Genomic DNA, 15201 nt, shown 5'->3' on the forward strand with positions numbered 1-15201 from the left:
TGCGTCAGACAGAGTTACGTCACGCACGGAGATGAAAAGGGTATATGTATGGACTTATCTAACTCTGGGGGATACGGTGAATAAGCTAAAGTCCCAAAAAGTCAGCGTGTTCCTTTAAAAAGTATTATTAATTTCTTTAAGTGTAAAACGTTTTTTTTTTTAACAACAAGGTTAAAAAAAAAAAAAAAAATCACTGAGTGCACCTTTAATCGGTCTCATTACTCAAGAAGACATTAAATGTGGACAGGAGACTTGATTTTAAAGTGCAATCCAAGCATTGCACCAGAGGCTGTGACAAGAGTAGCATTGGCGGTAATGCGCAGTGTATTGGCTGCAGTAATAATACAGGCCCCGTGTGATAATAACATCTGCTCCTAGTATTGCTGAGGTGAGTTTAAAGCAGCAGCACTCCCCGGGGACTCGGGGCTGTAAGATAAATGGGGGCCGTCTGGAACAGCTCATTTTGTGTTCGGTCTACAGAAGCGAAGCGACGGGGCGACGGGCCAGGCATATTACAGCCTGCGGAAACACTTCTGTTCTCATTTCTCTCATTACTTCAGCCGGCATGTAAAACAGGCCCCTGGCCCTCAAAGGCTCCCTCCTCTCCATCACTCAGCCATTTGGCCAATCAGTCGCACATTTGCGGCTTGGCCACTTGACTCGGAAGTGAAGCGAGTCTGGCAGGGAGGAGGAGGAGGAGAGAGAGAAAGCTCTACGGCAGACGCCGGTGCGATCCAGATGAGCGCCGCTCCTCCTGTCTCACCTGATCTGTCTGAGCGAAGCTCATTTAAAGTCTTGGGCAGAGAAACAGAGGGTTGGCTCATTCCCCCGACGAGATTCTCTCAAACCAAGTGTTATGTATCTGAGCGGAGTAATCTGGCTTCCAACTCACGGGAGAGATTCCATAACCGCTTGGGAAATTCCATCTAGTTTTAAGGCCTTTATCGGGGGTAAAGGCTACAGACTATTTCCGTCGCATTTTTTTTTTTTTTGTGTGGAAGGAGTTAAGACTGCATGCAGTGGGTGGGTGGGGGGGCACTGTCGAAACAGGGAAGGGGGGACGCATGCCTCCAGTAAACCACAGAACAGATGTACGCTCCAATGAAAAGAGAAGTGACAGGTAAGTGAGGGAAAACTATGACACAGGACACTCTGAGACATTTTAAGAGCGGGGGGCTGTAAATACAAGGTGTGCGGACTGTGCTTGTATTTACGGTGATGGAGTTACTAGACCGGCTGCTGGTTATCTAAAGGTTATCTACGACATCAGACGGTCACACTGGAGGAGGGGAGGAGGGGGCATTGGTTAAGACACACATATGGCTATCTACCTTGCAAGTCAGCTTTCAGCAATGCAACTTTTGTCAGCCAAACGAATAAGAAAACAAAACAAAACAAAATATAAAAGATGTTAGTAGAGGCACTGGAATGTCTGTGATTATAACAAATTAAGTTGTTAAAATGTAAGGGAACAGAGAGAGGAAATAAGGAAAGTAGATGTAAGTAGACCCAGGGAAGAAGAAAGGTGGAATTAGAGATGACAACAACAAAAATCAGGGACAGACATGATAAAAACCAGTAGGCGTAGGTTTGGTTTGAACAGAAGGACATTTTTCAGCCATGGTCATTTCTTAAATGTGACCTCAAAATGTATATATGTATTCATAATCAAAGGTTTATATGCACTTTTAATCTTGTGGTTCTTAGCAAATATCAGAGACTCTTTTACAATTAAATATTCTGATGGATATAAGCACTATATATGTGTGTATTTTGTCATACTTTCAGACTAAATTGCTGAAAAATGTTCCAGGAAATGTAGCAAATAGGTTTTCTTTTAGTAGTAGGGTTACAGTTAGACTGTAGTTAAGATTTATTAAAAACATTTATTTAAAAATAATAGCAGTCTGCTGCTGCTTTTGTTTTGATTTGATGCATTCTTTTAATTAATGTTTTGAAAGAAGTCTCTTACGCTCACCAAGGCTGCATTTATTTGATAAAAAAAAATACAGTAAAAACTGAAATATTGTGAAATATTATTACAATTTAAATGAACCGTTTTCTTTTTGAATATGTTTTAAATTTTATTTTATTTCTGTGATGCAAAGCTGAATTTTCAGCATCATTACTCCAGTCTTCAGTGTCACATGATCCTTCAGAAATCATTCTAATATGCTGAGTTGGTGCTCAAGAATAGGTTCTTATTATTATCAATGTTAAAAACAGCTGTGCTGCTTAGTATTTTTGTGGAAACCATTCATTTTTTTTTTTCAAGATTTTTTGATAAATTGAGCCAGAAATCAGTTAAAAATTTCACTTTCAAAAAGCACAATATCTCTATAAGTAAATCTGTAGAGATGATTATTCTTATATTCCCATTTTAAACAGTTTTTCCTTTTAATAACGAATAAACTGCATTCAATTTTACTTGACAGAAAACAAAATAGGCTATTTTTGCTAGCCTTTCGCAGCCGTCCAAAGGGCCATTCTCAGTTGTGTTCCACAGATGATTCGCCTTTATATCTTTCTGTGCTTTGATGAAAAAAAGATTCTTGTTAACTTTGGTAGCCCAAATTAATATGCTACTAACAAACTGGCAATAACCAGTCTCTTTACTCTCATATATTCAGCTTCATCACAGTTATAGCTTGAGGAAAACACAAGGTCTCTTGACATTGCTAAGGACATGTCCGTATCGTTCACCCCTAATCTACACCAGTTTCCAACAGAGGAAAAGAACACAGAAGCCTGAAACCTGTTAAAACGGGCCCAGCATGAAGAAAACACAAAACAGATAGTGAAGAGAACAAGAAGCAGAGAGGATGAACAGGAGTGCAAGAGATGAGACAAGGATTGGAGATTGCAGTCATCTAGCGAAGGACCGCACTAAGCCGGCTTTGTGTCTGTGTCATTCATACCGTTTTCCTCACCTTCGCATCCTCTCTCCACCTGGCCGGCGTTGGACAGTGCGTCTGACAGCAGGTCTGGCAAACGGCCGTTCAGGTCCACAGATGCCAAGCACCCCTGGAAGCCCTCTTTAGAATGCACCAGCTTTGGCAAGTCCTTATACATCTCTTTGGCCACACCTCCCACATACAAATCACCTGTAGAGACAGGAAATATCATGCTCTGACTGACAGTGTCTTTTCATTTCAACTATCAGGGGAGCATGTTTTGTAAATATCCATAGAAAAGGTACACCACTTCCCCCTGCTGGTCCTTTTGTTTATTGCAGTACACAACATGTGAATAAACTTGGCACTAAGGTAAATTACAAATATACACTACCGTTCAAAGGTTTGGGGTCAGCAAGATTTTTTTTTTTTTTTTTTCATACTTTCATTCAGCAAGAATGCATTAAACTGATCAAATGTAACAGTAAGGACATTTATAATATTACAAATGATATCTATTTTTTTTCTTTCAAACTTTATATTAATCAAAGAATCCTGAAAAAATCTAACCAAACCAGCATATTAGAATGATTTCTGAAAGATCATATGACACTGAAGATTGGATTAATGGCTGCTGAAGCCTTGGTGAGCATAGGAGACTTCTTGAAAAAACATTGAAAATATCTTACAGATCCCAAACTTTTGAATGGTAGTCTACACCCAATATAATGTAATATAATATCACATAATTATTGTATCTAGTTCAGCTTAAATGATCAGTTGAAATCAAAGAGAATATCAAAAGTACCTTTCAGATCCAGGTTCTTGGCTCCCATGGTAGTCTGTGTGGTGATTTTGGTGTCTATTTTAACTGTGTGAAGGTTGTTTGTGTCTCTTGAGATCATCACATTGTGCCAGTGATTGTCATTCAGAGGTGTGTTGGAATTTCCCTTGATGAGATGAGCTCCATTTCCCAGGTCTGACACATAATGGAGATATCTGCATGCAAACAGTCATGAAAACATTCAGTGAAGGACTTATCACATGTTCTAAATGTATCAAACGTGGCACATTAAAAATGAATTGAGCTTACCCTTTTACCAGCTCTACTACTATAAAGTCATTGCCATCTCCTCGGTTGTACAGGACGAGCCCATCTGGTGAAGTGGTCTTAAACTGGAAGAACAAGTGCATGGAGTAATAGGCCTGCAGGGTGGGCAAGGTCACATAGCTAGAGCGAGACTTGAAGGTAACCGGATCTGCCACGATGCTCCTGTAGCCGATCATGGCGTTCAATTCGCAGTAGTCAATGTCGCCGTTCTTGCACAGGTCAATGTAGGACATGCCATTGAAGGACAGACCCTGCAGGTGTCCAATGAAGTTGGAGGGCACGGCGGGCATGTACCGCTTCTCTGTAACGATGCCCGTCTCCACATTGTGGAACTCCAGCTGCGTGTGGTCCCCCGTGATTTGACCTTACCAAGGCGAATAATCGAAAACAGATTTAATACAGGAATGGGTAGGGTGTCAAAACACAGGCCCTGTCCCAACTACCGCCCAAAGAGTGACGTAACGCTGAATACATATACAGTCGTGAAGTAGACAAATGGTACGTGATATGATACGGTCTTGTGGGCTTGACAGACACGTACAAGCCATGGCAAGACCACGTGTACATATAAAGTGCGCTATTCAGGACAGGGCCGCAGCGTTGTCAAGTGGGTCATCTCAAATCTACTGCAGCAAATTGAGATTTTTAACAAACATCAGAGACTTGAAAACATGAAAGCATAAAGAGTTATAAGAATGTCAGAAGTATTTTAGGCAATTCGAAGGCAAAAATGTGAACTTCATATTTCTGTAAACCAGTGGAAGAGAAAGAGGTCTTTAAATATTTTAAAAACCTCTTTTAAAGCTTCCCAAGAGAAAGCTCTTTGACTCTAAAATCAGGAAGGTTATGTGAGTATAATGTATTCCCTCAGTGGTTTGGTCTCTGAAAGCATCAGCATTAAAGAAAACACCAAGTATATTTAAAAGTGTCGACTACGCACTAGTAAGTTCAGCAAGAAACTAAAGATGATTGTACTGCACTGTGGGAAAGCACTACCTTTTTCATTTGACGTTAATTTACTGGGCAAATTGCAAAAGGTGTTTTTGCCCCTTGAGGAGCACTGAGGGAAGGCTATTGGAAAGTGAGCCACTCAATCCCTTCATGATCGGCTCTTTCATAAGACTATTAGCAAAGTGCAATGATTACTTAAAGGAAATAATTATGATCATGTAATGCTGGGTGGCATGTCCCATTCATTCTTCTTCAAACTACAGGTGGTTTATTTATCTTACATGGGATTTTAAAACTCTCTCTTACACCCAGAAACATTATCAACAAAGAAATGATTTATTATTTTATATAAATCAATTTATATACATATGAAATACCTGTGGTTACATATTTTGAAGTCACAGGTGAGTTTTGTTTTAATCTTACATACACCTAAGGACTATATCAACAAGGAAAGCATAACATATTTTATATCATTTATATTTATTAAATTACACTACTGTTCAAAAGTTCAGGGTAAGTGCTGTAATTAGAAATAAATACTTGTATATAAATACTTGCAAATATATATATATATATATATATATATTTGATATATATATCAAATAAATCTTATCAACACCAAACTTTTAAATGGTAGTGTATATCATTTTTTATACATACATAAAACAGGAAATATTTCCATATTTCCATAATCCAAGTAAAAAACATTTTTGATCAGAGACGCAAAGAGGTCATATTTGATTTTTTTTTTTTTTTTTTTTTGGCCATAGCAATCTTGAATTTTGTTATGTTAATGTAAGTTAACTTTTGATCCAAAACAAAGTATCGGTGACGTATATGTTCGTATAGGGTCAGACAATAACGCTCTGCACACTTTAATCAATCCACTTCAAGTGCTCTAAAGGGCATAGGATGCTCACTATCAAACTCAAATACTTGAGAATATGATGTACCTTCAGATGGCTGCAGGTCATCCACCATTAGCTTCAGACTTTTGCCTCTTCTGACGACACGAACTGTGTGCCATTCGTTGTCATTCAAGTTCTGGCCCGCAAATATGGTCTCTGGACCTTTACCTATAACATGTCCCACACAGCGGTTAACAGAAGGTAGAAAGACAGAGAGTGATAGAGAGACAGAGGAAGCAAGGGGTTGTGAAACGGGATAAATTAAAAAAGGGGGTGTAGAGAGGTGACTGATATCCATGTAGAGAAAAAGAAAAGAGGGTTCATAGATAAACAGCAGAGGAAATGATTCTGTCACACATCACATTCACACATTTTGTTCTATCTACTGAATGTCCTGTGGTCTTATGGCCAGCCCTGTAATGAATTCGGTCTCCCCTTTAAAAAAACAACAACAAAAAAACGATTTGTTAGCATACAATACATGCAGTGAACTCAACTGTTTTATCCCACTTCCACCACCAGATGGAGCCATTCAACTGTTTTTTATGACGGCCCTCCTTGAGGAAACCGACCTGCGTCTGTTATTTCAGTCGAGTGATGTTCGGCTGCATATGCTTCTCACGTCCTTACAATTCCTGAGCGGTTTAGGAAGCACATCCAAAAAACCTACAGACTGTAAACTCAATTCGAGAAAGCAATTTCTCGGCTGTAGAGCCTCCCCCTTGTCCCCTGAACACGTGCGTTGTGTTCGACGGGGCCCCCGGACCTCCGGGCTCCAATCGAGCTTCAACTAGATGATCAGAGCGTGCGAAGAGGAGCCTGCAGGCTTTGTGATTTCAGCCGCTCTGGCTCTCTTTGACACGTCGTTGTCTCTCCTCATCAGTCAGACTGCCGCTAAGAGGGCAGCGTGTCATTGTCAGGGGCCCCTGCAGCCCATCTCACTTGATAACAGGTAAAAAGAGTTGCCATTAAAGAACTGCCAGGCTCCCAATCGATTTTCTATCCCTCCCTGCTCTCAATTACTATGAATCCAGATCAGCCAGCTCTGAGGGAAAGAAAAGCAGCAGCATGTAAGGTCTCAGACTGCGCAACAACGCCACCTAAAGGAATCTCTGCAGATCTAAGAAAAAGCCACCACTGTGAGGAAACACTGAGGGGCAGCACTATTAAGCCTCCAGCAATATACAAGACATGACATGTGCTTTTTTTAGGCTTCTGACCATCGCTGCACAAAGGATATATGTGAAAAGGTGACAGCGTGTGATTGGACAGCTGGAGAGACAGCTAAAGGTCCACGGCTGCTATGCCTTTATTAGGAAGGGGTGTTCAGATAAACTCGCAAGCAGCAAAGACAAAAAGCCTCTCCCTCTGTCTGGGAGGGCAGCTTGTTGCCATGGAACTGGGGCAGATGGTTGCGTGTGTCCGGTCACTTTGATTCTCATCTCCCAGGGTGGAGAGAGAGGGCAGAGTTAAATAAGACAGAGGTGGGCAGAGGCTGGCTAGAGAGCTCTGACAGGACAGGGCTAGCAGGAGAACACAGACTAGACGCACACACACACACACACACACACACACTCTCTCTCTCTCTCTCTCTCTCTCACACACACACGCACACACACACTCATCTAGGCCAGGAGAGATGAGATGCATTGATATCTAGCTCATCCAGCTGAGAACGATACCCATGTGAAACAAGCGCAGGCAGCCATTTTGAGACAGGACGATCTTCATATTGAGGACACAGTAATTCAGCTCTACTGGGACTGACTAATCAGCAATGCTAAAGTCATTTTACAAACTCTTTGATCGTAAGACAAATTTAAAATATGGATGTGTTACAGCTACATTTTTCTATTTTTCACAATGTATCAGCCAGGGTCAGAAATTAACCAGGGCAAAAATGCTATCAAATGTGAAATGCTGAAGATGTTTTAAATGCGAGCGTAAAAAATAGAAAAACAAAGAAAATGAGGATATAATATAATTAATATAATATGCTGTCGAAAGTGACAAAAAAGCCATAGACATAAAAAAAAAATACATATACATGTATATATATATATATATATATATATATATATATATATATATATATACATACATACATACATACATACATACATACATACACACACATCTTTTTTATAGGTAATTACTCTTTACCCTACATTTTTATATATTTATATAATTTTATTCTTTATATTTATTATAAATTGGTTCAAGATCGCATACTGTGAGTTAAAAAAATATGTATGATAGATAAACATTTACAAGTACAAAATAAAGGTAAAAAATGCCGCTGAAGATCAATTCAAGGAGGCAAATATTGACTCTTGCCTTTATAATAAAATACAATTCTGACACTGGTATTGACTGTGTCCTCCGCACCTGTCCACGACCACCCATGTGTGTGAGGGGTTTAATTTATTAGGAATTATGGTTACTGATAATAAAAGGAAATGTTCAGCTAAATCATAATTCAAACAGAAGGAAACTGTCTTTTTTGTTGTTCATGGTGCAGAGCAGTTTAAAACATTAACTTTCAAATCACAGCATGATAAATAACCATAACATAAAACTACAACCTTAAACCAATACGCCTCACATTTCATTCTGTCGTATGAAGCAGTTTTTATAGAAAATAATTTAAAGGTCATCAAAATCCGAACAGCCGAACCATTTCGATGGTGCAACTATAAATGTCAGAGACCCAAGGTGGAAATATGGATCCCTGAAGTGCAAACCTCTAACTAGCCAAAATGCTGCTCTCAACCTATAGCTTGATTTAGCCAAGAGCGTATAGTGACCCCACTGGTTTCTAAATATACATCTTTCATCCTGCTGACACTCAGACCATATTAACAACCCATGAGCTGATGTGACAGCACTCTCTTGGTTGAACACACTGTCACCCTGGGGGAGGCAGAGTCCCTAATTGGCAACGGCTTGTTCTTCGTGTCAGAAGAAGAACAACGCTCATAAACACACACACACACACACACACACACACACACACACACACACACACACACACACACACCAATGACAGGAGTAGCTATGGCTGGCACAGATAATTAATGAGGATACAAAAAACTGAGTTGAGGCTGCACAATAGCAGGCTGTTCAAACATGAAAAGCCCCTGCTTCTGTTTCTCCACGGGAGATTAAATAATAAATCTCCTTTTGGTCAGAATCTCTGATTTTGTCTTTTTGGCATAGATACAGACAATAAGAAGCCGTGTCTTTGAGCACAAAAAAAAAGATGCAACAAGACAGATATCACCATATATTTTGAGGGTTGAATTGACTTAAAAATCTATGAACGCCTACATGTGCTTGAAAAAACAAAATGGCCACCATCCATGGCCTGTTTCTTAAATTTACCAAAAAGGGAAAGGGCTTTCTTTTCACTTCCTAAGAGTGTGTGTGTGTTTCTTTTTTTCTTCAAATTTGCTAGGCAAAAAGAAAATGGCTGCCATCAATGCCCTGTTTTTAATGCTTAATGTCTTTTATGCTCTCTAAGACTGCATTCATTTGATCAATAATACCGTAAAATTGTAATACTGTGAATTATTTTATTATTAGAGTTTAAAAGAACTGTTTGTCTATTTTAATACATTTAAAAATAAAATGTATTCCTGTAATGCAAAGCTGAGTTTTCGGCATCATTACTCCAATCTTCAGTGTCACATGATCCTTCAGAAATAATTCTAATATGATAATTTTGAGCTCAATAAAGGTTTCTTATTATTGTCAGTTGAAAACAGTTGTGCTGCTTAATATTTTTTTTGTGGAAACCATAATATTTGTTTCATCTTTGATGAATAGAAAGTTCAAAAGAACAGCATTTATTTGAAATACTGTAGATTCTTTTGTAACATTATAAATGTCGTTGCTGTCACTTTTGACAAATTTAATGCATCCTTGCTAAATAAAGAAATTCAGGCCCGGTTTCACAGACAGGGCTTAGATTAAGCCAGAATTAGGCCTTAGTTTAATTAGGACATTTAAGTAGCTTTTATAAACATGCCTTAGAAAAAACATTACCGGTGTGCAAGTTGCTTTCAGTTAAACAGTTCAATAATGCATTTTATTCTGGGACTATATTGTCTGTGAAACCGGGGGACAGGCTATATCAAAAAATCGTACTGACACCAAACCTGTGATGGCCACCCTGTTTCTGATGCACACATTTATCAAACTGATACTGTTTCCATTTCAGTTCCTCCGTGGGGGAAAAAATGCAATAAACTCAAAATGAATGACACTGTTGATAAACGTTCTGGAAGGAAATCTTACTGAATCCGCTTCCTGAGTGACTTGTAAATTGAAATAACAGAATGTAAACAAGCAGCACACAGCAGAGTCAGACTCTTCTTCTGTGTGTTGTGTTAAAGGTAAACTCCCTGCAGGGGACTGCCGTCCGTGCGAAACGTTTCCATTTCTGATTTGTTTACGAGACCTCTTACCCAACCTGTATCGACGGGTGACAAACCACTCGTCAGAAATATCCGGGCTTCCTTCTTCACTATCGATGTGGAATTGGTTCCTGTGGTTTTCATGGGACCATTCACACCTTTTCCAACTTCCTCTCTGTTCATAAGTAGTTGTGTATAATTATCTCCCAAGGCTCCTTACTGTGTGGGTAGATGCCCAACTGTGAGGGAGATGTGGAGGATCCTGACAGCTCCTGGCATCTTTGTGTTTCGCACATCGTCAAGCGAGAGCTGTTTTGCTTCTTCAATGCCAAAACACCCAGTGCAATCAACAAGACACTGTGGTTCGTGAAGGTGAGTGCTTGATGGCTTGGGCCCATTGCAACAGTTCTCCCCGCAACCGTTTCCCTCCAAGGAATAGATTCAGGTGAGGATGTTCTGTTAACTTTAACGTTACCAGAATGCAGTCCCATTGGGGTTAAAGCACATACATTTGGTAAACAAATGAGTTGTTGAGAGGACAGAGTATCCACTCGAACCCCTGGGACTCCTGATGGCTCGCTTTCGGAGACAAAATTGGGCCTTCATCAGGAAGCAACAAATCATTTAAAGAGCCAATCATGTGGGATAAAAGGCTTTGGGTCCGATGCCCAGTGGTTCAAACAAAGTCATCCATCCTGCCCAGATCTGAACATCACTGCGGCAAACTGGGATACTGAGGCTGTGATGGAATGGGGGACATCATGATGTGACCATCTGCTCTATCACTCAGAAATTAGGCCAGGTTAGGGCTGAGATTGTGGGACCTTAATAAGTAAATGGCCTTTTAATACTATTCTCATTGGACTCACGATGTGAGACTTATACAGTCAGCCACACCATGTAAAGATCAGTAAATACAGACAAACAAACACAGTGAGATCAGGCTCGGAGGGCTAGCATTGCTATTCACCCTGTCCGCCGTTCTATCTGCAACACAAATTAAACAGGAGCATCGCCACTGCATATTTATGAACGCTACCGCTTCAGTAAATGGCAACCCTACTGCATATTTATGGAGGAGGCTGTTTCAGAGAAATGAGGTCCTTTTGAATTCACATGAATCTCTTGATTCTAGTAAAGGATGCTCTGAATGCATCACAATGTCGTCCCCTTGTCGTCGGTAAATGCGCTTCTGCACAAGGTGTTATTAAATAATCAGGCTGGAGTTTGTTCATGAGATCTTCTGTTAGGGGACATGCAAGGATTTGTTCACACAGGATGTGTTCTTGCATTTCACCTGTGCTATTTTTGAAACATACTGTATAGTTCAACTTTTGATATGCTGCATGTCAGATCAATGTCCATTTTAAAAATATGGACTGGATCAGATAATTCTGGGGATGACATAAGCATCTCAAATGTATTCAGTCCATCTGGTGCATGGAAGTTAATGCACCTATAAACATATTCTGTTCCATTCCGCTGTGGTCTGTCTAGCCATTTTTAATCAAGAATCCATCCTTTGTGAATCTCTCCTATGTGCAGTCCATCTCTCTGAGCATTTACATTGACAGTTATAATTGAACTACAGCAGGTTATTGCGTAGTCGAGCTACAGTCTTTATCTGTCTAAGCATACATGACACAATGTGTAATCAAATATTTGAAGGATTAAATACACACTGTGAGTCACCTCTGTCTTTCAGAACAAGAGCAGAATGATGAGGACAACTGTAGTCCATTTTATGTGCGTATGCAATTTTGTAAAAATTCGGGGTCGGTAAATGAAAAAAAAAAGACCACTTTTATTCAGCAAGGATGCATTGCAAAAGACATTTATAATGTTACAAAATACAAAATACAATTTTTTAATAAATTCCTATTCATCGAAGAATCATGAAAAAATATAACAGAGTTTGCACAAAAATATAAAGCTGCACAACTGTTTTTAACTTAAGAAATGTTTCTTGAGCAGCAAATCAGCATTTTAGACTGATTTCTAAAGGATCATGTGACACTGAAGACTGGATTAATGATGCTGACAATTCAGCTTTGCCATCACAGGAATAAATTACATTTGACAATATATTAAAATAGGAAACAGTTATTATAAATTGTCATAATATTTCATAATATTCCTGTTTTGACTGTATTTTTTTATCAAATGTTTAAAAACGATTAAAAATGGTAATGGACGAAGCCGAGGTACAATCACAAAAACCAAAAAAATAACAGCATGATTTAAGTTAGTCTAAAGCGTTAACATGACATTAAAAAATAATGTCATAAGAATTACTGATTTGGTCAAACTGAATTTTTTTTCAAGTGCACGGAAATGCTTTGTAGCTACGAATCAGCTTGTCAGATCGCATGATTATGAGCCAAGTGAGAAAAGCCAAGACAGACTGTGAGACATCAACAGATTTTACGATATACATCATTGACTGGACAGTCTGTGTCCGGTCTGACATCCTTATTTGAGGACAGGCATGTCACACTAAGAGATTCAAGACGGCTAAATTTGCCCAATGACGAAAGAACTAGAAAATAAATATTTCACAATCCTTGGTCTCAAACAACAGAATCGTGGTAAAAAATCTAACAACGTGCATCCTAATTTGTCACTGGCCTGTTTACAAGACTGCTGTGTCTGGTAGTGTGTTGTGCTCCCATTATGCAGAGGGAGTAGACGAACGGATGTGGAAAAAAGCCCCCCGAGAAAGCTCAGGTGCTTTGTTATCTTGGGCATTCAGGTTAACACAGACAACTGCCTCATTGTCAAATGAGCCAATATACTGAGCTCAGGGTTGCAACGAAATAACAAAACAATAACACGCTCACAAAAGCCTGTTAAGACGCACAAACAAAATACACTCGGTAGGACCAAGAGACAAAGCACTTTATCAGATCCTTGCAATCTCTGGATGCTTTTGATTGGACAAGAAACTCTGTGAATTAACAAAATGAGCTGTTATTACTATGCAACAGCACGAAGCAAATATTTCTGAAGGCCAAATTTGGATGCAGAGCCGTATTAGTTTGATGATGAGGGAACTGATCATTACGTTCATTCTTTGAATATGAATGAGCAATGGCAGTTTGGGGACATAAGACTCTATGATGAGTCACTCAAAGAGATTGGTACCGGAAACAAGCAAACACAAAAACAAACAAAGACTCCTTTGAAAGAGACTTTAGAGACTGATATTAATTACCCTGAGGCTTTTGGAGAATCAATGCCAGGGTAGGCTAGAGTTCTCAAATAAAAAATAAAATAAAATAAAAGAGATGAAAAAAATAGATTGGCAAAGCCTGCAGAGATGGAGAACACCTATCTTTCTCCTCACATCACTTTTTTTTCCACTCCCTTTCTAACACAAAACGTCTGTTTCCAGTTAAAGGGATATTTCAAGCAAACAGTAGAAATCTGTGTAATTTATTTATTTTTTGGCAAAATATATTAGTGATAGTTCATAGTGACTATGTTAGAATGCACTAACAGCCGGGTGTGTATATGTACAAAAATGTACATAGTGCAAAAGGTTAAAGGGGTTTATTCATATTTTTTTCCCAGTCAATTTTCCAAATTATCCTGAATTCACCCCTACCATAAATAATTTAATTTATCATAAATAATTAACACAATAAATAATTTATTTTGTGACAGATCACACCTATTAAGCTACAAAAAAATAAATAAAAAAAATAACTGTGACTATCATTGAATCAGTAAGCTAAACATAAAACCAAATCAGTGCACAATTGGCTCTTTAAATGGGTTTCTTTTAACCGGCTGATGTGGTTCACTAATCAGACTGATTTGTTCATGAATCACGGTTTATTCAATGGATCTGGTCACAGCAGTCCTCCATTTAACAGCTGACTGGAGAGGAAGACTGTCAGCAAATAATTTAATTTATACATAATATTGTATGACTTAAATATAGCGCATGCATATGAACTACTGTTATTACTATAACTATTCTTTTTTTATGAGTGTAACAGCTGTGCTCTATGTATGTTGCTGTACGGAAAAGACCTGGTGAAGATTCTAATATCAAAATTTTTATTCCTAGAAGAAAGAAATTAAAATCCATATGAGCATGGAACAAGAACAACAAGTAAGTAGTAAATACTCAATATAAACAATAATCACACAATTTTTAAAAAAATAGCCACATTTTTCTCCTCCCAACACTTCCTGATGGGCTCTCCTTCTGCAGTGACCAGGAAGCAAGAAAAAGGCGAGGGAAGGAAAACAAGAGGCAGTCATTGGCTGTCAAGCTCGGGGCTGAGGAGGGATTTGAGGAGAGGCTCTCTGAGGAAATGATCTTTGCGAGGGTTATTGGAAACTGCGTGAGCTGGAGTGTGATCTGTGAGTGAGAAACTTAATCGCCTCTCCTCTCATTTCAGTCAGCTCCATTTCTCACATTCCTAGGAAAATGGCTGCCAGGGAGCCTGAAGGCTCCTGCAGCCCACAGGCAAAAACTAGCCGTACCTGACAGTTCGCTCGCACTTTGGAAACACCACTCAAAGCCCTGCCGGCCGCAACACAGAGGCTTCGTAACCGCAATGTTTTACACTTCTGAAAGCATACACGCACACGCACATACATACAAATGAAGAGTACACATACAGAGGGCGCTTTGGTTCAGTATCAGAGGCAGAGAGAAGAGGAAGAGAGGGGAAGAGTCACTTACTGGTAGTACAGTTTATCCTGATACAGTCTAGATGGGGGAGAACAGACAAGATGTAAATTCAGCCTTCAAGGTTATGACTGCAGACATCTATTACAACACATCGCCAACAAACTGGGGACGGACACGCAAACCAAGTGGAGCGGAGAGGCGCTGTTTCGCTGACCAGATACGTACTCTTTCTTTTCTACCTCCTGCGTGCCAATAATAAACCCCAGTT

The 15201-nt window shown here is 39.3% G+C and overlaps 1 protein-coding gene across 23 annotated transcripts in view; it reads right to left on the reverse strand.

Annotated features, from left to right (window-relative positions):
* The window catches only part of nrxn1a (neurexin 1a), a 177403-nt gene that overhangs the window by 65171 nt on the left and 97031 nt on the right, over positions 1 to 15201 (reverse strand). For 9 of the 23 annotated variants that reach the window (XM_084135465.1, XM_084135472.1, XM_084135463.1 and 6 more), the window contains 5 exons: positions 14985 to 15011; positions 5913 to 6035; positions 3988 to 4369; positions 3703 to 3893; positions 2931 to 3104 (listed from right to left, as the gene is read on the reverse strand). In XM_084135465.1, the coding sequence (XP_083991591.1) occupies positions 2931 to 3104; positions 3703 to 3893; positions 3988 to 4369; positions 5913 to 6035; positions 14985 to 15011 (897 nt within the window). Of the gene's footprint in view, positions 1 to 1331; positions 1359 to 2918; positions 3105 to 3702; positions 3894 to 3987; positions 4370 to 5912; positions 6036 to 14984; positions 15012 to 15201 lie in introns of all 23 variants that reach the window. The other 14 variants (XM_084135478.1, XM_084135479.1, XM_084135469.1 and 11 more) reach the window with 5 other exon arrangements.

This window comes from Abramis brama (genome assembly GCF_963993115.1).
Source record: "Abramis brama genome assembly, chromosome: 14".
Lineage (NCBI taxonomy): Eukaryota > Metazoa > Chordata > Actinopteri > Cypriniformes > Leuciscidae > Abramis > Abramis brama.